This window comes from Polistes dominula, unplaced genomic scaffold, assembly GCF_049000335.1.
Source record: "Polistes dominula isolate Pdom_NZ unplaced genomic scaffold, Pdom_raw_medaka contig_24, whole genome shotgun sequence".
In the NCBI taxonomy this organism is placed as follows: domain Eukaryota; kingdom Metazoa; phylum Arthropoda; class Insecta; order Hymenoptera; family Vespidae; genus Polistes; species Polistes dominula.
The window spans coordinates 769,404-792,456 of NW_028301150.1; the positions used below are offsets into that span (position 1 = coordinate 769,404).

At 33.3% G+C, this 23,053-nt stretch overlaps 2 protein-coding genes, 2 long non-coding RNA genes and 1 other non-coding gene across 5 annotated transcripts; 3 read left to right on the forward strand and 2 right to left on the reverse strand.

The window, feature by feature from the left end:
- The first annotated feature begins 44 nt into the window (after positions 1-44).
- LOC149030768 (uncharacterized) lies at positions 45-2,354 on the forward strand. Its single transcript, XR_016178381.1, has 2 exons — positions 45-129; positions 1,042-2,354. It is a non-coding gene; the product is annotated as an uncharacterized LOC149030768 (long non-coding RNA).
- Positions 2,210-21,373, reverse strand: LOC107069193 (muscle-specific protein 20). The gene is made up of 5 exons (XM_015326279.2): positions 21,215-21,373; positions 14,511-14,592; positions 5,406-5,535; positions 2,625-2,745; positions 2,210-2,547 (listed from the first exon to the last, which is right to left on the reverse strand). Exons 1-5 carry the CDS (start codon positions 21,236-21,238, stop codon positions 2,356-2,358), a joined length of 549 nt encoding a protein of 182 aa, XP_015181765.1. The 5' UTR covers positions 21,239-21,373; the 3' UTR covers positions 2,210-2,355.
- Positions 5,543-14,061, forward strand: LOC149030769 (uncharacterized). The gene is made up of 3 exons (XR_016178378.1): positions 5,543-10,029; positions 10,422-13,187; positions 13,316-14,061. It is a non-coding gene; the product is annotated as an uncharacterized LOC149030769 (long non-coding RNA).
- LOC149030770 (U4 spliceosomal RNA) lies at positions 14,955-15,095 on the reverse strand. Its single transcript, XR_016178395.1, has one exon. It is a non-coding gene; the product is annotated as a U4 spliceosomal RNA (small nuclear RNA).
- Positions 16,508-19,765, forward strand: LOC107069194 (myophilin). Its single transcript, XM_015326280.2, has 4 exons — positions 16,508-16,666; positions 18,551-18,750; positions 18,845-18,965; positions 19,039-19,765. Exons 1-4 carry the CDS (start codon positions 16,661-16,663, stop codon positions 19,219-19,221), a joined length of 510 nt encoding a protein of 169 aa, XP_015181766.1. The 5' UTR covers positions 16,508-16,660; the 3' UTR covers positions 19,222-19,765.
- Positions 21,374-23,053: the final 1,680 nt, after the last annotated feature.

Sequence of the window (23,053 nt, forward strand, 5' to 3'; positions counted from 1 at the left end):
TTACGAACTTCTCTTATTTCAAACAGAAATATATCTTATATATATATGTATACGTGCCGTGGATCATGTATTACTATCTAACATACACAAATGTATTTTAATTAAAAAAATATATAAAACGATCAACAGGTATGTAAGAAAAATAATAATTTTAATCCAATTCGTCATCTTATTTCTCGTAATATATTTTATCTATCTTTATCTATATTTTACAACGTAAGAAAAATGTCTGTGTGTTGTGTGTGTGTAAGTTGAAAAGAGAAAGAGAGATGTTATTACGAATGTGAGATTAACACGAATTACAAAGATAACTTTCACTGCGATAAATACTTTCACGATTTTTTCTTTTTTTTTATATGATTGCATAATTATTATTTTGTAATTTAACTCTTTATTTTAATCCCAAAATATTGACAGAGACAGATAAAGTTATCTAATTATTTCTTATTTGTAACCTTTAAAGACTAACCTACTATATATATAGATCTCGTTTATTACCTCATAAACAAAACAGAATCGGTTGGTTGACCTCGTGCCGAAATTAGGTAATTTATTCCAACGTTGGACTTTACAAACAAAACATCTCGATTACTTTGGTTTTTTTTTCTCACTTGAATTTAAAAAAATTCACTTTGATTTTTACTCAATGAGTTTAGAAATTATACTAAATCAATCGTCTATTTATTCTTTCAGCAATATAATGTAATAATTTATAAACATTGGAAGAGAATTCATATTCCATAATTAATAATAAATTATCATAACTATAATTATCATGCGCGTTATTATTTTTATATCGTCATTAAAATCACATAAATGCAACGAATTAACGTTGAACAAGGAGACGTTGCCGCCATATTTGTTGTACTTATCAGAGAAATGTATTTCTTAAAAAGATAAAAGAAAAACTACATTTGTATTTTAAGAAAATATTCTATCACCTAACGATTGATATTATTTTATAAAATATAACAGATATATAATTTAACACTCGATTTAAAGTATGTTTAATTTGATCTAACATAAAAATATTGTTCGCAGGTAACGCAGATCGCCAATCGTATTGGACAAATTTTGGGACAATTTCAAGGCAGAAAAAAAAATAAAAGAGGTAGAAAAATAATGAAAATAATGGATCTTGTTTATCTCTTTCGAAAGAGAAAATGTTGATGAATAAATGTGCGCGGCTTTTTCGTACGTACGCGGTTTCCAAGTGCGCGAAGAATAGTGGGGCGCATTGATGCGCGGAGCGGCCACTCCGCAGCGCTCCCCTTTAACGAGGAACGCATGAGATCAAAGAAGCAAAAGAGAGATACATTTACGGTATCAACATGAGATTATTCCTTCTTACATTTTCTGATATCCTTTACCAGGGGGTCCCCTAGAACTGGCCTGCCCCACGTTCGATAATATTCCGTTTCCTCTCTCACGCTACCATCAACCTTTCTTTGCGATTCTATTTTTATTCGATGTTTCCACCTCAGTTCTTGCTGATTCCACACAAAACAAGTAATTAACTGCATCGAATAGCAAATCAATTAAAATATAATGAAATGTAAGAATATTGTTCGTTTACCTATCGAAATTTCTATAACTGATATATAAAATAGAAATATATTCGATTATTTTTATATTTCGTTAATTACTTTTATCTGCCTAATTTAGTAGGTTTTGTTTATCATGAAAGTAATGAATATGTATGCGAGTACGAGTAGTAACACACACACATAGGACTTTGGACACGTTCACAAACAAGGATAAGCATGTGAGTCGTAATCTCGAGAAGTTTACACCATCTCCGGATGCTCGCCTGTTCTTCGGGGAGTCTCACGATGTAGAAACTTGCTCGAGGAATGCGTGTAATGCGTGTACGTACACGTCACGCCCACTCATGTCAGCGTCACTGACATACCACTTCGACGTATCTACGAACGTAGTTTACCTGTAAGTATTCTATATATGTACGGTAGAGATACGTGCCGTATGCGAGCTAACATCCAACACACTATTCTCTCTTATATGTATTCCGATATCGTGTTTGTGATGTTCTCACGAGCAGGAATCTCCTCGTGTTTGTATATTTCTATCTTCATAAGTAAATCGCTTCTTCGACTACGATGAAGTTTCACTATATTTACTGTACGGTGCGCTAATGGCGCACCGGCCATCTTGTCGGTAACGGAAGATCTTCAATTTTATTGCAAATACATTATTAAGGTTACAAAATATATTTATTTTTGTTAATCATATCATTTTCACGTATTATAAACTATCTTAATTTATCTACATTTATTTTTGTTGATATATCTTTTTTATTATTAATGAACACACATTGATAAAAAAAAAAACAGAAATTTATTTTCCAAGAAGAATTTTTCTCGTAGCACCAAAGTTTTGACCAGCTTGTGTAGCACCTTTATTTGTACCCGCTTGTAAACCAATTAACGTTTCCCCGGCTCTCAATTGTTCTTCCGTGAACGATCGTTTGTTTTCTTCCGCTGGTTTTGGTCCTAACCATGGACCACGCCATTCGGGATGCTTATAAGTCTGTAAATGATATTTAAAACGATTACAAATATTATATGATAGATATAATAAATGATGTATAATTAATATCTAATTACAGTGCGTCCAATAGCGAAGATGGTATTAGTAACTTGAGCGATATTTTTACGTTCCATAAGATCAACCGCTTGGAAAAGATCCACGTCAGGAACTCCATATTTCGTGCAGGCCTTCTGAAACCTAAATAGAATATTTTTCATGGAATTAAAAGAATAAGTAATAATAATAGTGACACGATCAAAAGGCAACAACGCATTTACGATGATTTTAAATATCGAAGGGAAGAGGAAAGTAAAAAGTAAAACGTGTGGTTGGAAAGAGAGTCAGAGAGTACTTTAGGAACGAAGAATGATAAGTAAAAGAAGAAAGCTCCTCGAAAGCGCGAAACTGAAAGGGAAAGGTGAACACGAGAGATCGACAAGAGCAAACTCCTTTCTATGGATGCTAGCCTGTACGATGGTTTAACTCGGTGACGCGTTTCTATTGTCTCTGAGCGACAAGAAGACATCGTCGAGACGTGGTTGCATCGGTTTTCTGTCAAAGAGAGAATCGTCGTCGTCGTCGTCGTCGTTGTCGTCGTAGTCCAGCATACGAGGAAGCCACGAGTGGGACGTGTTTTCATTGTAAATGCTAACGAGGAACCTTTGCGTAGCGCAAGAACGGCGCGCCACGCGTACTATTAGAACAGGGTAACATAATTCATAGAAATTGTTCATCCTTCGTAACCCCCATTAACGCGCGAGTTCGTTGAAAACGCTAAATCGAACTCTTATTACTTCTTACCAACATAAATTCCTATTATACCACGCGACACTTGCGTATGAGCACCGAAAAACAGATCAGATGTGGGACTCTCTCTTGTAACGCGACATCCGATCATCGCGCAACATTTTTTTATTCACATTTATTTCTTCTATATGTATAGTTAATTTAAAGTAATGCTTCGTATATAAATAGATAGAAATATCAATAATTATATTATATATTGTGTGTTAGACAAAAAATTAATTATTATTAAAAATGGAACTTCTTACAAGATGCCGAGAATTCATCGAACTTTTGCGTTAAATATTTAACGTAGAGGGGAAATAAAATGACATTAGGTGATTAATAGGAAACGATGTGTAGACATATTTTATCTTTTCTAACATACATAGAAATAAAATAGATATATGGATAGAAGAAATACATAATTGAAAAGAATCCGATATTATGAATCAACTAATGATCATGTACATTTATACACGAAAACATAGCTCGACGCTGTCATCCATGTTTGTTTCGTGTAGATTTCCATAGAAGGAAGGAAGAAGAACGCAAGAAATGTGAGGCAGGCCGGTGTTCGAAAGCCCTCGGGATGATGGGTTATCAGAAAAACGTGGAGGTAGTTGTATATGAAATGAAACCGTCGTCGCTATCTTACTTAACTTACTGACAATAATTTTTAGAGAACGTAATGAACTTTTGTACGTACATGTTAGCCGCGTAAAAAGGGAGTAACGCGGAGTGGCCGCGCTGCGCATCGTTCGCCCCACCATCTCACAAAAGCGCTCACTCGGCAACGAAAACGCACTGAATGACGAATAAGAACAACGTTGCGCGCGCTGACTCACAAACGCGCAAGGACCGCGCGTAAGAGAGACAGACACGCTTATGGTTCAGAAGAATCTTTTTACACCTTTGTAAACTACACCTTGAATTTATCTTGTTTTTAGACTTTCGAGGTTTTTATTCCCCCTATGTTCTTTTATCAGAAAAATAAAATAATTAATTCGCACCTCGAAGAGATTCGAATGAAAAGAAGAATTTCACGTTAAATTATAGTTCAATTTTCAATCGATGACACGCACCCGATTGAAAATCATTCTACCGTGTAATAAAGTACGCTTCTCTAGAAAATAATCGTGTTACCTCTTCACGTTCGAATAGTTCATCAGGATGGTAGCAATCACTGTAGGCATTCCATGCCAATACCCATATTCTTTCGGATATAAGATTAGAAATGTTTGTTAGATAGAGTTCTTATGAAAAATATACATTTTCAATTTTATGTAAAAAGATTTGAACCATATATTAGATTAAGATAAAATATTGATTTAATAAGGAGGAGTAATTTAGCGCAAAAATATATGTGTCGATTATTTGTATTATTGGCGCCCTCGAAAAGGAGAGCGAGCACGCATCGAAGTGCATCGAGGTGCATCGAGAATGTATGCGCTGATAGAGAGGAGGAGAATAGAAGAGACTCTCGATTCGTCTCGACTTTGGCTTGGTCTCGATATTAACCAGCTCACGTACCACTACTCGAATCGATTCGGTCGGATATATCGAAGGACAGAAAGCAACGACGGTTCCGACCTCGGACATCTTCGGTACTTATTTATCAGGGATACAGAAAATTGAGGTAGAAAGTGGAACCTTGAGAATATCGCAGCATGCGCGCGCTTTTACCATCATCCTCATCGTCGTCGTCGTCGTCGTCGTCGTCGTCATCGCATAGTGTCGAGTTCTCGAGATTTTCCTCTCGAATAATACGGAGAACGATTCGATAATTTAACAATCGCGAGTTGTAGGGTTCGATATCGACGTATGTGATCCCTCGTTAATCGGACTAGTCTCATCGATATGCCGTACGGTCGAAACGCAAAACACTGTCGATTGCGTAAAGTCGAATAATAATGAGGAGAACATGAACGAACAAGAGCAAATGTCATTATAAGATCAAGTGAAAGTGAGATACCTGTAGTATCCCAAGTTCCTTACAATCATTGATTACTGAATCAATTCAACGATAAATCTATTTTTCTCTTCATTTTTTCTTTCTTTTATTAAATACTTACTGATTAAGATTATCCATCATTTTGTAATCCCCACCGGAAGTGTTAATCTTCGTGATGATACCAGGCTGCAATTTGTTCATAAGCTTGCAAAGTAATACACCGTCTCTTAGAGCATCTTCATAATTGACTCCTGAAATAAATAATTCTTTTATTTTCTTTTTTTACATTATAGATACATAACATGTATAATCAATTGTTATATGATAAAGTGTCATTGATTAGTTTGATAATAGTCTGAATATAAGAACTGAAGAAAACAAAGAATGCGAGATAAACGGAGAGAAAGAGAGAGAAAGCAATTTCGACAAGGAAAAGAATGCGAAGGAGCGAGTTTGCATCAGGAACACAGAATAAGTCGTTCCCGCCTTTCCAAAAAACGCAGAACGAATCGTGTTGTTGATTTTTAAATGCGCAGTCGCATACTCGTACTCGGTTATTGCACTCTGTAGCATTGAACAACGAACGAAAAGGTTCAACGAGGGAGGAGCATAGCAGGAGTTCTCTTCTTCTCTCTTTCACTTTTACGCAGAGCCATCTTTTAAATCTGTTTTTTTGTTGTTGTTGTTTTCTTTTAGTTCTCTCTTTCTCGTAGCTACGCCGCATGCGGCATAGAGACGAGACAAATTTAATAATAAAATAAAACGAAGAAGAAAAAAGGAATGCAAGGAAGGAAAGTAAATACGACCAACGCTCTCTTATGGTGTCCCATTAAGCCAAGAGGTGAGCCAAGGGGGCATGGCATTTTTTGCTAGCTTGTCGAAGAATCGAAAGAATCACCGCCTACGTCTTCAATCAAACCACCACCTTTCTCCCTGTGTCGTTCGTTTCATTTTGTTTTTTTCCCTCCTCCTTTGATCCTTTCTTTCTTTCATTCTATGGCGTTTTATTTTATCGAGAGTAGACAAACAGAGTAGTCTACAGAGTGTAGTCATCATCCCATTTCTCCTCCTATTTCTCTGTATCTTCTTTTTTCCCCAATCCCTTCTACTTCTACTTCTTATTCTTATTCTTTGTATTTGTCTTTTTTTTTCCTTTTTGCTTGGCGTCTTCACGAATATTCTTCTTCTTCCTTAGATTCTTTCTCTTATTTACGAAAGTAAAATTATCTACAAGAAAGGAGGAGACATTTTAGTCTCCATTCGAAAGACGCGCCGCATCTCGAATTGCCAGGGATTTAGCTACCTTCAGGAGCTCTTTTCAATATATTATTCCTATATACTATATATACATATACATATACATATATAAATAGATATACGTGTGTTCCTTTTATTTATTCTTTTTTCTTGTCATTCTTTTTCATTCGTTTTCTCCCCCGATTTTTTTTACATCCCTTTCTTTTTCTTTCTTTTTTTTTCTTTCGATTCCCTCCACCGTACACGCCGCCATTGATGTATCGAACCTATCGACGACTGCCACGCCATCTGTCCTACCACTACCTTCACGCAACTTATCGAAATGGCATAGCAGACATCCTTCCCTCAGCATGGTTTTTCTTGTTTTTTTTGTTTGTATCTTCCTGCGCACGTTTCTCATCTTCCAATTGGAGGTGAAAGAGAAGCGACAAAATGGATCGATAACTGCTGTTATTCAACCCCCCTCTCTTTTAAATATTCTTTTCAATCGTGTTTCATTTTTTTCTCGAGACTTGTATAGTCTGAGAACGAAAGTAATAATAATCTATGGAAATATATGTATGATTATCATATAAATATTATTATAAATATCATTCGCAATAGAATTTCGAAATAATTTGTAACATTCTTTTCAAAATCAATTATTATTTTCTTCATTGAAATTGTTAAACATTATTATTATTATTATTAACTGGCATTAGGAACTGGAAAGTTCATTGCCGCAAATACCAAATCTCGAGGCCATTGTTCTCGTCCCTGAGCTTCAAAATCTTGATTGTAAGTACTTGTAAAGCTTACAAATCATTTTTTTTTTAAATGATTGTATCTTGTTTTAGGATATTCAATGGAATGGATAATTAAAGAGTAGAATAATGGAGGGTAGAGGTAAGGAGTAAAATCTCTTATGGAAGAAAATGTGAAAAAGTGTCCAACGTTTTCTGTCAATAACAGTTGAAAAACCTTCCAGAATGGCGCTGGTGTAGACACTTGGTATGGTATGAATGTAGCAATTGTAAATGTATTGTACTTGTTTATTTCTCAATCCTACTCTAATAATATTTGGTGCTTCCTTTAAAATTTACCATGATGGTAATGTGGCGCCACCTCAATTGGTTCGATTTCAACGGACACTTTTCATATACAAAGATGTTACTCCTTACCTCTACCCTACCATAAGTAGAATGAAAGAGAGAAGAAGAGAAGATTCCATGTTTACGCATGAACAGGATGGCTGTAGGATAGACGATCCGAGGAATCAGGGACGCATAGAATTGCATCTTCTACCGCTTCACGTTTTGCATACCGTTACCGCATATAATGGGGATGGAAATATATGCAGCGTCTATGAATATGAAAGTTACAGAGTTACTAAGAAAACATACTTAGCTTTGAGTATCTCCTCTGTTTGTTTCAAACATGCATACACTTATTATAAATGAGAATTAGAAGTTCCTTTTAGAAACATAAGTCCTTTGAATTGTAAAAATCTATGCTGCTAAACTAACAAAAGATGATTTTATTCAATTTACAAGATTCAAAGATAAGAGATAAAGTAAATGAGAAAAAATAGAAAACATCAAACATTGGTTGTGATTTCAAGCAACGATCAATTTTTCGGCTGGAGTAACAAACACGCATGCCAGCTTTTCGATGAACTACCATCCTGATCCTGCAAGGACGATACGTCACGTGGTTCTGCCATGGAGTGGTCCGGGTAAAATGCCTACCCTAAAATCTGCTCGCCTAGTATAAAACTGGTCGCAAACCTGAGTTCTGGATTGACGAGCGATCGACAGCCGATGGTCTTTGAATATCTTGTGATTCTTTTATATTTATTTATATAATTGTTACTTTTTCTTTTATTCTTAAGATAATTCAAGGATGTTTAAGTATTATTTTGAACAATTTTCATTATCAATCAATTTGGATAAATCGTCGTCAATTAAAAATATTTATTTAGTAATATTCAATTATTATCATAATCGAGAATAATTTACATTGTAATTATTAGAATGAAAATGAAAGTTGCTTGACAAAGAGAAAAAGATGACGATGGGTTTCACCTTTGAGTATAAAATGCCGGATTGGTACCAGGATTGTAGGTATATTATGCTTTTAAAGTATGTATATATATATACAGTCTCTTTCTTTCTCTTTTTTTTCCCTTGACTCATCTCCTCCTCTCTTCGTCCTCATTCATTTCTTATTCCAACGTTCCCTCTTTCTTATCTCGTTTCTTCTACTTTTTTAGAATGTTTTCCTATCCCTGGGGACTCCCCCCAATCTCCTCACGTGCCAGGCACTCATGAGGTAATCGTTAGTACTCGACTCGTGAAAGGTTGCAGTTTCGAAAGGTGTTTAAGTCCTTTACCAGGCGAATAGAATATCAGGAAATATTTTTCCAATTCTTCTCTAGAGATACGAAAACCCTTATTTTATTATTATTATTATTATTAAATGTTTTCATAAAAATCAGACAAAAGATTGAAATATCTAATCAATGAAATATACGATAAAAAAAATAAAATATAAACACCTATCTAATTTGATTGTTAAATATCATATAGCTATTTTTAGTATTAATTATATCAAGAGCTTGTTCTATAAGAAAATGAAATATGTATTTCTAAATATTAGATCGACAATGAAATAATGGCGAATTTTTTCAGAACAATCATTGATAAAATTCAACAATTATTTAGTTGTCAATCCAATAATTATAATTTAATTGTATTAAATAATTTGAATGAAGAAATAAGAAACAATGTATAATATTGAAACGATGCAATGAAAAAGAACGAACAGGTGTTGTATACCTTTCTCACGATATCCAGGAAACATCGAAACCCGGCTACTACCAGCACTCATGGTGTTGTTCTCTTTTTTTTTTTTAACACTTTCTCTCTTTTTCACTATGCAACAAACAGTAACGATAGGTAGTATAGGGTACATGTAGTAAACAAGAAGGTGGTATCGTGATACTCGTGAAACTGATACATTCCTGGTATTGTTGAAACACCGTGAGATGTCGTAAAGGTGAGAAGGTGACAGAAAATCGATATTCCTTTATAAGAACGTCACATTGGACAATACTCTTCAGACATGAGGATTCTTGAAAAATAACGTCTTTCTTTTCATCCAGAAGAAGGATCATACTGATGTTGGCCTGATATTTTTCAGATGTTGTACTCCTTCATCGGAGTGATTCGTATTGTGTATTCATATAAAAATACATATACATATGTTGAGATCGTATATACGGGTTGGTTATAAAAAACGACAACAAAAACAAAAAAACAAAAAGAAAAACTATAGAATAACGAAAAAAATATGAACAATACAATATGTATTGGAAAATCAGAATGATTTCTATCAGGGATACTATCCTGTTACTTTGACACGTCAATGTCGTCACGTTCGAACTACTTTTTTAATACGAGTTCAATCAAGAAAAAGATAATCAATGAAAACAGATATTACAAAATCTCGTAAATTAATTAATTCGTTAAATATCGTGTAACTTTGTATAATTGTAAATTGAATATCTTTTAACTTCCACTAAGATTTATCACAAATATTCTTTTTTATAATTTAACAAATGCATTAATGAATGAACAGAATTAAATTGTAGAAATATAATAATACATTTCCACAGATTTATTTTATAATTATCTGCAATAATTTCTAATGCATATGAGTCAGTTTTTCCTATAAAAAAAAAAAAATAAATTAATTAATAATTATAATAAAAATTATGCATCGAGATTTTTATCATATAAATTTAGTTATTAAAAATGTAACCTTTATTCTTTATATTATTATCATAATTTTAATAAATTTTTATATATTTTCTTAATAAATAATATTTGTTGTTTTCAAGTTAGAACATTGGCACAAAGGAATTCGTGGAATAGCAAGCAGCAAGCAAGGCGCTTGCGTATGAAGTAACCGTATCGATTAAACGTCAGGTACTCGTCATAAAGACGTCAAAAACACGATTTTCATCAGGACAACATCCTGTGACTAAAATTACAACCACCAGCAACAGGTATTGCTGGGAAGGTGCTGACTCTTCGATGTATCTAAGGTGTATAAATAATATTTTTTACAAGATCAAATATTCCGTCTTATCGATAAATCATTTCAAAATGATAAACATACTAATTCATACTATTCTTTAAATTAATCATCATTTTAATAAGTACTTAAATAAAGAGAGAGAGAGAGAGAGAGAGAGAGAGAGAGCCTCGTGTTGATTAGGAGGAAAGAGAAAACACTTGTTGAACGTGGTCGTAAATTTGCCTCGGGGCTGTAACCCTGGTAGGCTTACCTCCAAGTAACGTCATTGATGGCCCTTTGACGGACTACTGACATCAGTAGTCTCAGTTCAGATTTCGTCGAACGAAATTCGATAACCGAACGAAACGAAATTCATACCGAATCAGAGTGAGAATAGGTGATCAGGAAAGGACGTGATGGTTAAAATCGACCTTGACAAATAGTCCCTGCTCAGCTTTGCTATCCTAATAGTTGAAAGGTTTTGTGACGTCATGCGTCAAGTGAAACCAATCAGCGAGCGATCTCAGTGAATGGGAAATTTGACTTTTATGATATAAGAGTTAGGCATGAAAGTGAGATCGTCATTAGAGGACATAGTCAAGTGGGGAATCGATTTGTCGACATCAAAACGTTGGCGGGACACCCTATAAATCCCTCAAACGACTGCTGATGCCCTGGTGCACCTAAACGCCTTGCGCCGCCGTGACGGACAGATGACTGACGGTTTTAGTCTGCTTAAAAGCTTTCTTTCTCTTTTCATCGTATTCACCGTTTTAGTTTAGATCCTGGACCGTCTCCATTTTTCTACGACACCCAAGACAACTGGTAGATGGAACAGAGAGAGAGAGAGAGAGAGAGAGAGAGAGGGACAGGGATAGGTAACTCGTGAAAGGGCAAATTCGTAAGACTTGAAGTGAAACGAAAGGAGGAGACACTATGTGCCATTTCCAACTAGGTTGGCTATCCAAGGCCTACCTATGTAGTCCTGATACACTGGCGTCCCTACGACGTAACATGATGAATCCATGACGGTAAATCGATAACTCTCGTCATAGGTTATACTTTTGATCTCCTTTTTTTAGACCCCTTTAAGACGTTTCAAATTATCTTTTGTGTTACAAATTCAAACGAATGACACGTTACTTTGACTTTTCTATGATAGTAGAATGTTTCATAAATTTGTAGAATATTTTGTAGCATTCGTTGAAATTTGAAATTGATCAGAATATCATTTAATGATGATAATGATGATAATACTCTATTGTAAAATTTGTGGATTAAACTGGATAAAAAATATTTCCAAGAATTTAGAATTCTAGATAGTACGTTCGTGTGTTTGTCGTTGATAGGAAAAAACGATCGCGTCCAGCGTACCAGGCGAGTTTCCATGACCAGGCTATCATCCGAAAACGTTAGAATCACGATGTTAATTCTTGTTTACTATACCTTACGTCGACAAAATTGTATTCCTTGTTGTATATGCTAAGTCAGTGCACTAATGATTTGACAACATTAGCTTCAAGCGTGTTGAACATCTCAAGCAAGGACTTTTCTAACAGTTTCACATAGTTGTATGAACGTGGAACTATGGTTGAACGTAACTTGAACGTAATCCTGAAGTATTAAAACCGTCGTCATAAATGTTCTCTTGATTTTTTGATTAATTCAATTTCGAAATTATTTGGACAGTTACAGAAATCACGTTTGATCCTAGATGACAACCTGGTGTTTGATGTTTGTTGAATAGAAATAGAAATATTCTATTGAACGCAGGAATGTTAATCGTATCATCACACCGATCAAGAGTTTAATTTGAAACGAGTCAATAACATCAAAAGCTTGGACTATCCGGCTAGCAGACGAGAACGGAGGGAGATTGTAGATAGGAGATATGGTAAACTGAAAAGCGTGAAATCGATTCTACTCACAACACAGTTGGGAGTCTTTTCTACATAGATTCGTCCTAGATAAAACGCGTCTAAGATAAATTCTAGTCGTGGCACCAGGCCATCAGAAGCACAGTATGGACTCAAACGTGTTCTGGATGTTCTCTCGTTGGTTGATGGTGTTGTACGTATAATATACTCGTTCAATCAAATCTTTTAAGATTGTTTAAACAAACGAATATGATTTTTATAACACAAATTCCATTTTTATTTTCATAATTTTACTATATTTTGTTGTTGTTGTCATTTAGACAATTTTTCATTTTTGAGATAAATACGTATGAGTATTTCAACAAATTTCTAATGAAAATTGTTGATGTTTGCAAACGTAAAATGAATGTCATTCTTCGTGAGGAATGAATTATCGATCATTTGTATTTTCTACAAAGAAGAAAAGACAGGTAGGTAATGTTCTTCTCGTTCTCGACAGGTGCAAACTGGTTCCACGAGCATCAGGCTGGTACTTCGTCGCGAGAGCTTTTCCTATCGACTGGTAGAGGAGAACACCCCACCTAACTAGACGGTCATAGGAACGGAAATTTCATAGTGGGGATTATACTAAATATTCTCGGTGGGGGTGGTTTCATCGTCGTCTGGCCACCTCCACTGAGACTTCCGTATAACCAGGAAGACAGTTAAAGGTAGAGGCTTATTGGACTAACATATTTTATCAATGTGATATTCTCGTATTATTTAAGAAAAATGATAGTCAATGAATTAATTGTTAAACAAATTGATAACAACAACTTTTTATGATCAATATTAACAGATGTATGCAGATCAAACGAAATTTACGATATAATCGTGAATCGATTCATTTAAAAAAAAAAATAATTAATAATAAAGGGTTAACTAGTTGTTGATATAATAAAAAGGGTAGAAAACTGGTCATCGTCGTCGTCGTCGTCGTCTCTCGCTTTTCAGCACAGAAGAAAAATCATTTGGCTTGCAATTGCATCGACGCCTTGCGTGTTTGTTGCAGCAGGGTAGCATGTTAATCATAGGGGTGAGTTCTTAACCGGATTCGATAGGGTGGCTCGTAGTGACGTAATAAAGCGCGCGTTCTGCTGGGGTAACATAAAATAAAAGGTGGTATTTCTACTACCCCTAAAATATCGATCAGCCTTCTAGGAATTTTTTTTCTAGGTTCAAGTAAGGTTCTATAAGTTTAACAATATTTATTTAAATTACGTTAAATTAATCACGAAATGTATGAACATTAATTATTGATAATAAATTTTTATGAATTATACTTAAATAAATTTGGAATATTTAATAGATATATATTTAAAGTAAATTATATAAGAAAATTATTTCAAGTTTCTATAGAAAACATTCTAACCTTTCAAACGAGTTTGTCCTTTGCTACGTCACGTACCTGACAATTTCTATCCGGCTAACATATAATTTCAGTGGTAGTTCACTTCGTCAACCCTCGTACGTATGTTCGTACATTCGCGTGAGAAAGCAACGGGGGTGTTGACCACATCAAAACGCTTTTTCGAAGCTTTCCACCTCCAAGTAATAGGATTACATAAATGTAGATAGTTACTTCTTCAAGTAGTTCAATAAATGTGAACCAAATAGTTAAACATGTTATTGCAAAATAATACTTTGATTGAACAAAAATTAAATGAATTCTTAGATAATATTATTATGTTTAATATAAAAATTGTATTATTTTATTAGAAAAAGTTTGTAAAACATTTTTCTTTTATTTATTCTTTTTTCCACGTTTAATTTTTATTTAAGTATAATTTTTATTCCTGATTTTTTAGTTAAATTATAAAAAGAACTTGCGGTTCTAAGTCGCCTCCAAATAACAGGACAACATATATTAGGGTTAGGTTCAATCTATCGAGGGAGTGTAAACCCTTATAAGTTCAAGCCAAGTAGTAAAATCAATAATGGCTTATCTACAATGCACGCACGCTACTTGCAATTTTATTAAATAATAAATTTACCTGAAGGAAATCTTTCTCCTACGATCGTTTCTATCCATTGCTGAGCTTCAGCTTCTTGGCTGGCTTCTCTTTTTCCGGCAACCTGAGAGAATAATAAATGTTTACATTAAATTTTATTAATGGAAAAGGTTATTTAATTCAAGAAATTTGTTCAATGACTGAGTTTTATGGTGAAATTAGTAAGTAAAAACTCATTGAATGAGTTAAAATCATTCATGAAAAATCTTTGTCATTAACAAAATATTGTAATATAAGATGTGTTCATTGATACAAATTGTATTTTATTAATGAATTTGCAGAATTGCAATTGTAAGTTTAATGGGCAGGGTAAATTCAGAGAAGAAATTTCTCTACATGTTCAACATAATTGAACTTAAATTTCCTAGTTTAGAAATTGGAGAGTGTAGTGTAAGTGATACAATTTTGTTTGATATAATTTATCAGTTTCCGTAGAAACTTACAAAAATTGCCGTAGCCGATGGTATTTCACATCGTCATGGCGGGGTATTGGTAAAAGTTTTCAACTAGCAATAATCGCACCTCGGCAGAACCTCATTGGTTACGATATCGCCGCTGCGCAAAGCTGATGAGACATCCGCAGAGTCAGATACTTATACTGTCGTAGACTATTTCCATTTGTGAGAAATCTCGCAACACGACGCCACGTAGTGGCGAGAAATAAAACTAAGTTAACATCAGAAGCAACGGTAGGAAGAAACTTACTAATCGTTTCTAGCAAGAATAGAGAAAGTATTATATTGATTAAAAAATATTAAAATAATAATAATTATTATTATTATTATTAATTTTTATAATAAAAATAATATTATATATATATAAAATAAATATATGTAAAATATTAAATGTATAAAATGTTTACAGGATAAAACGATTGATTCTGCTTATTGAATTTATGTTTAAATTTAACTGTCAAGTATTTGGATTGATGTGTGTGTTTAATTTTTTATATATGAAATAATCAATAATACAAATATAAATTTGATAAACATAGAACAATAAGAAGATGACGTCGTTGTTAAAATACACACAAGACTACGTCAAAATTGAATAAATTGAAATGGAATAGTAGCACAATCGTTCCAGGTGTCGGTGCAACTACGTAAACGGGGATATAGCTTACGATAAACTTGGAAATAGCTTGCTGATTGATGAAATCTAATCTCGGCGGTGGCATCACCCTTAGAAGTGGCCAGAATCCAGAAATTACGACGACGCTCTTACACTTATCGGCATTTTCAATTGGCGACAATCCACGAAAGTTAACCGTTCTCTTTCTTATTGCAAAATACTCCCACTTGTTCGAACGTTTCCACATTTGATATTTAAAATGACGTTTTTCCTAAACGTTTTATTTTAAAAATAACACACCCGGATACATATATATATATATGTACAAATAATAAAGTAGAAAGAATTTATCATTCTTTTATTTTAATATTATACAGAATATATACAAGAATGATTTAAAATAGATTGAAAAATTACATCGATATAGAAACGTCGAACTATTTATTATTATCTTAAACGTCGTTTCTCGAACTTTTAAAACGTCAAAATTGTATCCAAGATAAAAAACTATATTATCTACAAGAGAACAGAGAACGAAAATAATCACAGGATCCTCTTGTATAACCCAAATTTCAAATATATTGTAACTGCGATATCAAACAGTTCGTTTAATCGAACCTTTTTCTACTTAATGAATTATTATATTAATAAAAATAAATATTTTTCGATTTAGATGACAGCAATTATATTTAGGAGTCTTAGAATGATGTACCTATCACCCATGGATCACATATTTTCGTCAGGTTGTTACTCCACACCATAAAAAAAATATATAATTAATGATATATAAAAAACCAAGTGTCTAGTAGTCTTGTAAATAAGGCTATAATGTCAAGATCTGGTTACAAGTGGGGGTGTGGGAATGCCCAATGGGCACTGGGCCAAAAGTTCTCGTCGTTGAAGATCAGTAGGATGGTGGGCAAGGGGGAGGGGATGACACCATATAGCATCGAGACGCCAGCCGTCCGACTTAGTCTACTCTGCAACATCGTTCAAAAGTTATTCTATATCTCGTTAAATTACTCCTTTTCTTCCTGAGATCAACAGAAGTCGATAGAAAAATGCCGGTATGTTTTATCTCGTTCATCATAATTTACATAAATGAATATGTTTTCCCTGTTAAAAGACAATAACCCTTAACGTTATGAGGGGTAGAGGGATGCAACGAATTAACAAATTTGTTTAAATGTCAAACTAATCTTTGAGGAACTTATTGATCCTTGCTTTAAGCACGTATTCCTTAAATAAATCAAATCATCTTAAATAAATTGCATGCATGCACTTAGGTGATTTTAATCCTAACCAACATTTATAGTTAAATAAAATAAACCTTAAAGTTTGTTAATAATTGATAATTAACGTCAAAATAGATTAAATCTTATAATATATTGAATTAAATTTCTAATCGAAAATGTTGTTACCATCGTTTGATCCTCAAATTCAACATTGTGCATGCATTTTTGCATGCACAAGTAACGAACGTTTTGATCTTAGGCCAAACTTTACTGGAATTAAGTACTATAATCGAGCTTCAAATTTAGTCAATCGTGTTAGAAAACAAATCTTTGGTTAGGAGAGTAAAATGAAAGTTTGAACGAACGGATAACATATTCGAGAATGAAGCTTAAAATATCTCGAGTGAGGAGGGCTTGAAGAGTTTAACACGTTGCTTCTTTCCTTCCTTCCTTCCTTCCTTCCTACCATTTTCTTTTCTTTGATACATCATCGATAATGTTTAAAAATAATTCTTTAAACATACGAGTTACATAAAATAGATTGATAAATGGAACATAAAAAGAGAGAGAGAGAGAGAGAGAGAGAAGGTTGGAAGGAAAAGAAGAGAAATGAAAAAAGAATTTATGGTATCGTCTGAAGTTTTTAGATTTTTTTTTTTTTTTTATAAAAATATCGACAAGGATTATTCGATATGACGAGAAAACTTCGTAAGAAGACAGAGACAAACATGTGGGAGAAATAAAAAAAAAAGAATATTGATCATTCTAAAGCTTTGATAAAAATATCGACAAGCATTCGATATATTCGTAAAACTTGATGGATAACACATCGACAGGTTTCCAGACGCAAAACGATAAATCAAAATGCAAACCCCGACAGACACAACTGTTATTCGTTTCTTTCGATCTCGATTGCAGATTGTATAATCTTTGTTATACGATTTGTAAAAGCATTCCTAACTTTTCCAAAAATAATCCATTTGCGATCGTGCGAAACGTTGCCACAAGTGTTTCCTGACGATTGAACCTCGTGCATGGATACTGTTGTTTACTTATGTACTATTTGTTGTATCTATGTGTATGTGTATGTGTGTGTGTGTGTGTGTGTGTGTGTGTGTGTACATACATTCATGCAATTCGTGTTGTACTTCAAATTAATGCTATAAATACTAATTTAACGTTGGCAGATGTAAGAACAGCTTGGCTTTTACTTGCGTCAGTCAAATTTTACGCAGTAAATCGATCAACGTTTTATTAACTTAGTTATGAAATCGTTGCTATAGTTTGGTTATAGTAATATTGTTATTGTTGTTATTATTTTTCAATTTTATGTTTCTTCGAATGTGTTCCAAAAAAAAAAAAAAAAAAAAGAAATAGTGCACGTAATTTAGCGTTAATAGTCGAACAGGTGGGCGAAAATGCATAATCGTGTCATTAATAGAAAACTCGTGAAACTACGTCCTACGGCCTGTCGTATTTTATTTTCGACGGTTGGTTTACACATCGTGAGTAATTTAATACCAACCGAGATTAGTCGAATTCTATTTATAAATTTTGGAGCTTTTTAAAAGAAGAAGAAGAAGAAGATGATGATGAAAATGAAGTGGGTACAGGAGCTTTCTTTCTTCGCGATAAAAAAAAATCAAAAAAAAAAACAACTCTGCTCCTTTTGATTTTTGTTTCTCTTATTTTTTTTTTCTATTTTTCACTCATCAGGCACGCAACAAGGAACAAGAAGGGGAAGTTCTCACTTGGATCGAGGACGTACTCGGTGAAAAACTTCCGCCAGGAAATTACGAGGACATTCTCAAAGATGGTGTTGTACTTTGTAAATTAATCAACAAACTTGCACCTGGTTCCGTCAAAAAGATACAAACTAAAGGAACGAATTTTCAACTTATGGAAAATGTTCAAAGGTTAATGAACTTGTTTGATCAATTGAAAATTTGAAAATATATATTTCTCATTGCAAAAGATTAACAATGAAAATGTTAATATTATTCGATTTAGGTTCCAAGCAGCTATCAAGGAATATGGTGTACCACAGGAAGAAATCTTTCAAACTGCAGATCTTTTTGAAAGACGCAATATTCCTCAAGTGACTCTTTGTCTTTATGCACTTGGCAGGATTGTGAGTAATCAACATAGAACATAGAATTTGATATTTCTTTGATTTGATTATTTTGTTCTTCTATGTGAAACAGACTCAAAAACATCCGGAATACAATGGACCCCGTTTGGGACCAAAAATGGCTGATGAAAATAAAAGGACGTTTACGGAAGAACAATTGCGTGCCAGCGAAGGTCAACTCAATTTACAAATGGGATTCAACAAGGGTGCGAGCCAAGCGGGTCACGGTGGATTTGGAACCACTCGGCATATGTAGATCTATGTGAAATCGGAACAGTTATTTATTGTTACATCTCGCTATAAATCGATCAATCGAATTAAAAAAAAAAAAAAAAATGGCAACGACGGAAAGGATGACGAAGAGAAAGAGGCGAATGTTTTGACACACGTCTATATTCGATCTCAACAAATTTATTAGTACCACCCGATAAACCAAACATTTGACATGACATGAAAACAAAATGAAAATCATTCAATTTTACATATTAAATGATATTATTATTATTATTATTATACAGACATACATACATACACACATACACGAAGGAATATTTATGGACAAATTGTCGAATATTTGATTTATATTTCTTTATTAATATTTTTAATGTTTCGTAGAATGATTCGAAGTATAAATGAAAGAAGTGTTAGGATCTTCGATGATGATAATTATTTAATATTAATTATCGATGTAAATATGGCAAAAAATATCCGTACGCCTATCCACAATCCTATATATCTTTCGTCTCTTTTCACACATATAAGATTTATATTAAAATAAAATATACATTTTTCTTATGTAACGAATGAGCATACCTACTTTTTTTTTCTATCTTTGTAATTACGATTAAAAAAAAAAACAAAAAAACAAATAACGATCGATTGTATCGTAGATGTATATTTTTATCGATCTATAACTTTCTATTGATTTTTAGTAATTTTTGAAGATACTTAAATATTAACGCAACTGCAGTACCGTCAACAAGGTTGTTGTGTGCGAACAACAAGATTGCTCTTTATTGGCGCATTAGCGGAATTTTTTGCTGCGGTGCCATGGCGTTAATACGTAAGTAACCTTTTGAAAAATTAGTATCAACAAATTATTTTAAAAAATGTGTACAATCAAAATGACCTATTGTCAAAGACTCATGTGATCTTTCATATTAAATTAAAAAAAAAAAACAATAAACGTAGGTTTATGAATGTATTTGATCATCGAAATATACATTTCTGTACATTCAAAATGATATTTATGTATCCGAATGATTATTTTTAGTAGTATTCTCATTGAAGTTTCAAAGATATAGATCACAGATGTTGTTATTCATCAAAGTGTAATTTTTATTCAAGATTCGTAATACGATGATGACACACAATTTTTTTTTCTCGAGAAATTCAACTAAAACGAATATCTTCCGACGTGGTAAAAAGTTAATTCAAAGTTTTACTTGGCACAAGTGTACCTTAGAGTTATTTCTGGAAGTCGTAGAAGCGTCAGCCATTGCTGGACCTCGGGTCATGGTCCTATTATAATTTATTCATGGGGATTAACCTTAAGGACTATTTTCAATGTATTAAATATACAAATCTTGTTCTTGTTCCTTTTTTATATTTTAATTTTATCAAATACAATGAAACTTTGTATGAGAATTTCATTCTGACTTTTTAAGTTGACCGAATTGAAAAATAAGTTTTTTTTATTTTAGTATAAATCTCTGTGGTAAGATACTAAAGAGCAAACAAAATATGTCGTCAGGATGATGCGTAATCGTTGACTCACGTCAACGATCAAAAACAAAATACAATGAAAGACGAGTCCTAAATTAGATGGTGGGTTATTAAGCAAAACTTTACATTACGAATATTTTGTTTAGTCAAATGATTTCAATTAAAAAAAAAATATATTTTCGTAACTCGTAGATACAATTTTAGATATTATTTCAAATATTATTTATTGAACAATATTGTACAGTGAAATAAAAAAGCTTTACTCGTTAGTTCACTGTACGACGATTCCATCTGTCAAATCACAGCTGATTAGAAAAACACCCGAACGTTTTTATGTCATTGGTAAAACAAATAATTTTATGTTTATTATTTATAACTTCCAAATATATATTTCTTGTACAATTGAATTTATGAAATTTATTATTAATATTGACCGATTGAATTGATAAAAATTTCAATTTTTGTACAATTTTAATAAAAATGTTTCACACGAGCCACGTGGAACGTATCCAAATGGCGCTTACCTGCCACAACGGACGTCCAGGCATGATGAATTTTAATTCTTCAATTAATTTCTTCGTGATTTTCCTCGAATACGGAACTTGATGAGAAAGCACAGCTTACAAGTCTCGGCTCAAGCGTAAGCACAAAAAGTGTGCGGCTCGGGATCGCTGCTGCGTATATATTCGTGACAAGTGTAAGTTCGTATTAGTGCACGTGGGTAGCGTTTCTATATATGGATCACTTACTCATCACCGATATACATTCGCGTGTATGTGTGTGTATCTTCTTAATATATAAAATTCTCGTATCAGAGTGTTAGTAGCCAAACTCTTCCAAAATGACTTGACCGATTTTTATGAAATTTTGTGTGTATATTTGATAGGTCTGAGAATAAGAGATAAACTATTTTTCAAATCCTAAGTGATAAGGGTGGTTTACCCAAAAAAAATTCTTTTGTTATTTTTTGGACAAAATTTTTTATTTTTATTTTTTTATGATTTGGCATTAAAAAATATATATAACTCTAAATTTTCACCCTTCTACAACCAATCCCCATTTTTTAATAGTAATATAAGTACTTGAATAATTGTCAACCCTTAGTGGTCGATAACTGATGTCTAGTACCAAATCCTTTGTAAACGATAAACTAAATCTAATTAAAATTATTATTTATAGAAACAATGGACAAATTTTAAAAAGCAATCAACATAAGAAATTGTTACCTTAAAATTTACTTAAATAGAAATATTTGAATTAGATTTTTTGCTTGATTTGTTTTTATAGAATGTAGGAGAGTTTTAAATGTCGAAGAGTAAACATAGATAAGTGGGTACGTAAGCAACAAAGAACTAAAGGGAAAAGGACCCAATGGTCGAAATAAAGAAAGACGATGCGTGCAGGTCTGTTCTTTGTAAGTTATGTAAGTTGTGTGTGTGTAAGTTGGTGTGAGCTAGAAGGTTTTCGAACGACATCGGTGCTTTGTTTATTAGATCGAACCGGACGTTGGGAAAATTCGAGAACGGTACGAAGGTTAGTTCATTCCTCAGGGATGCAGGGTGAGGTGGACAGAAACATATAAGGAGAGTGCAGTCACGCGTGAGAGAGCGTGTGAGAACCAAGTGGTGAGAACGAGTGACAAAGTGATAATCGAGTGATTAGCGAATGATTAGCGAGTGATTAGCGAGTTGCGGTAAGATTGCGAATATTCGCGGATTTTGTGCTTTTTGTGAGGTCAGAGTGAGTGTGAGAGATTGTTTAGAATTATTATAAACTAATTATAATTAATAGTAATTTGTCGAATAAAAGAGGTACTTATGTATTAACGCCATCGCAGCAAAATTCCGACGAAAACCTTTGTGCCGTGTCAGGCCCCCTTCAAGTGGTTTCGGATTCCTATGTAAACACATGCGATACCATAGGAAGAAACGATATTCCGTTATTTTAAAACATAGTTCCTTTATGCATGGTTTCCACTACGATCTTCACCAAAAACATAAGCTGTACCCATCGGTGGACTATGGAGGTGGACTGGTGGATCCTTCTGTTATTGGTCAATAAGGTTCATAATTTCCTTCCCTCTTCAAAGGGGTGTAGCTCTTTTGTGATATAAATATGTGAAAGAAAGTAAGAACGCGTCCTTAGTCCATAATAACTTTCAGTCTGTTATATCCGTCTGTGTATTTACTGACCTGTTATAAATAATATAAATCTAATAATAATTGTTATTTATAGAAACAATGGACAAATTTTAAAAAACAATCGACATAAGAAATTGTTACCTTACGGTTTAATGAAATATTTACTTAAATTGCAATATTTTAATTAGAATTTTCTTTTATTTGCTTTTATAGAACATTTAA

Bases quoted from the DNA above. Each gene is read 5' to 3' on its own strand.
- LOC107069193 (XM_015326279.2), bottom strand. From the start codon at position 21,238: ATGCCTGGACGTCCGTTGTGGCAG. The intron at 14,593-21,214 runs GTAAGCGCCATT...TTATTCTCTCAG, and splicing joins CTGGACGTCCGTTGTGGCAG to GTTGCCGGAAAAAGAGAAGC. The intron at 2,548-2,624 runs GTAATTAGATAT...TATCATTTACAG, and splicing joins TCTTCGCTATTGGACGCACT to ACTTATAAGCATCCCGAATG.
- LOC107069194 (XM_015326280.2), top strand. The intron at 18,751-18,844 runs GTTAATGAACTT...TATTCGATTTAG, and splicing joins CTTATGGAAAATGTTCAAAG to GTTCCAAGCAGCTATCAAGG. The intron at 18,966-19,038 runs GTGAGTAATCAA...TATGTGAAACAG, and splicing joins TTTATGCACTTGGCAGGATT to ACTCAAAAACATCCGGAATA.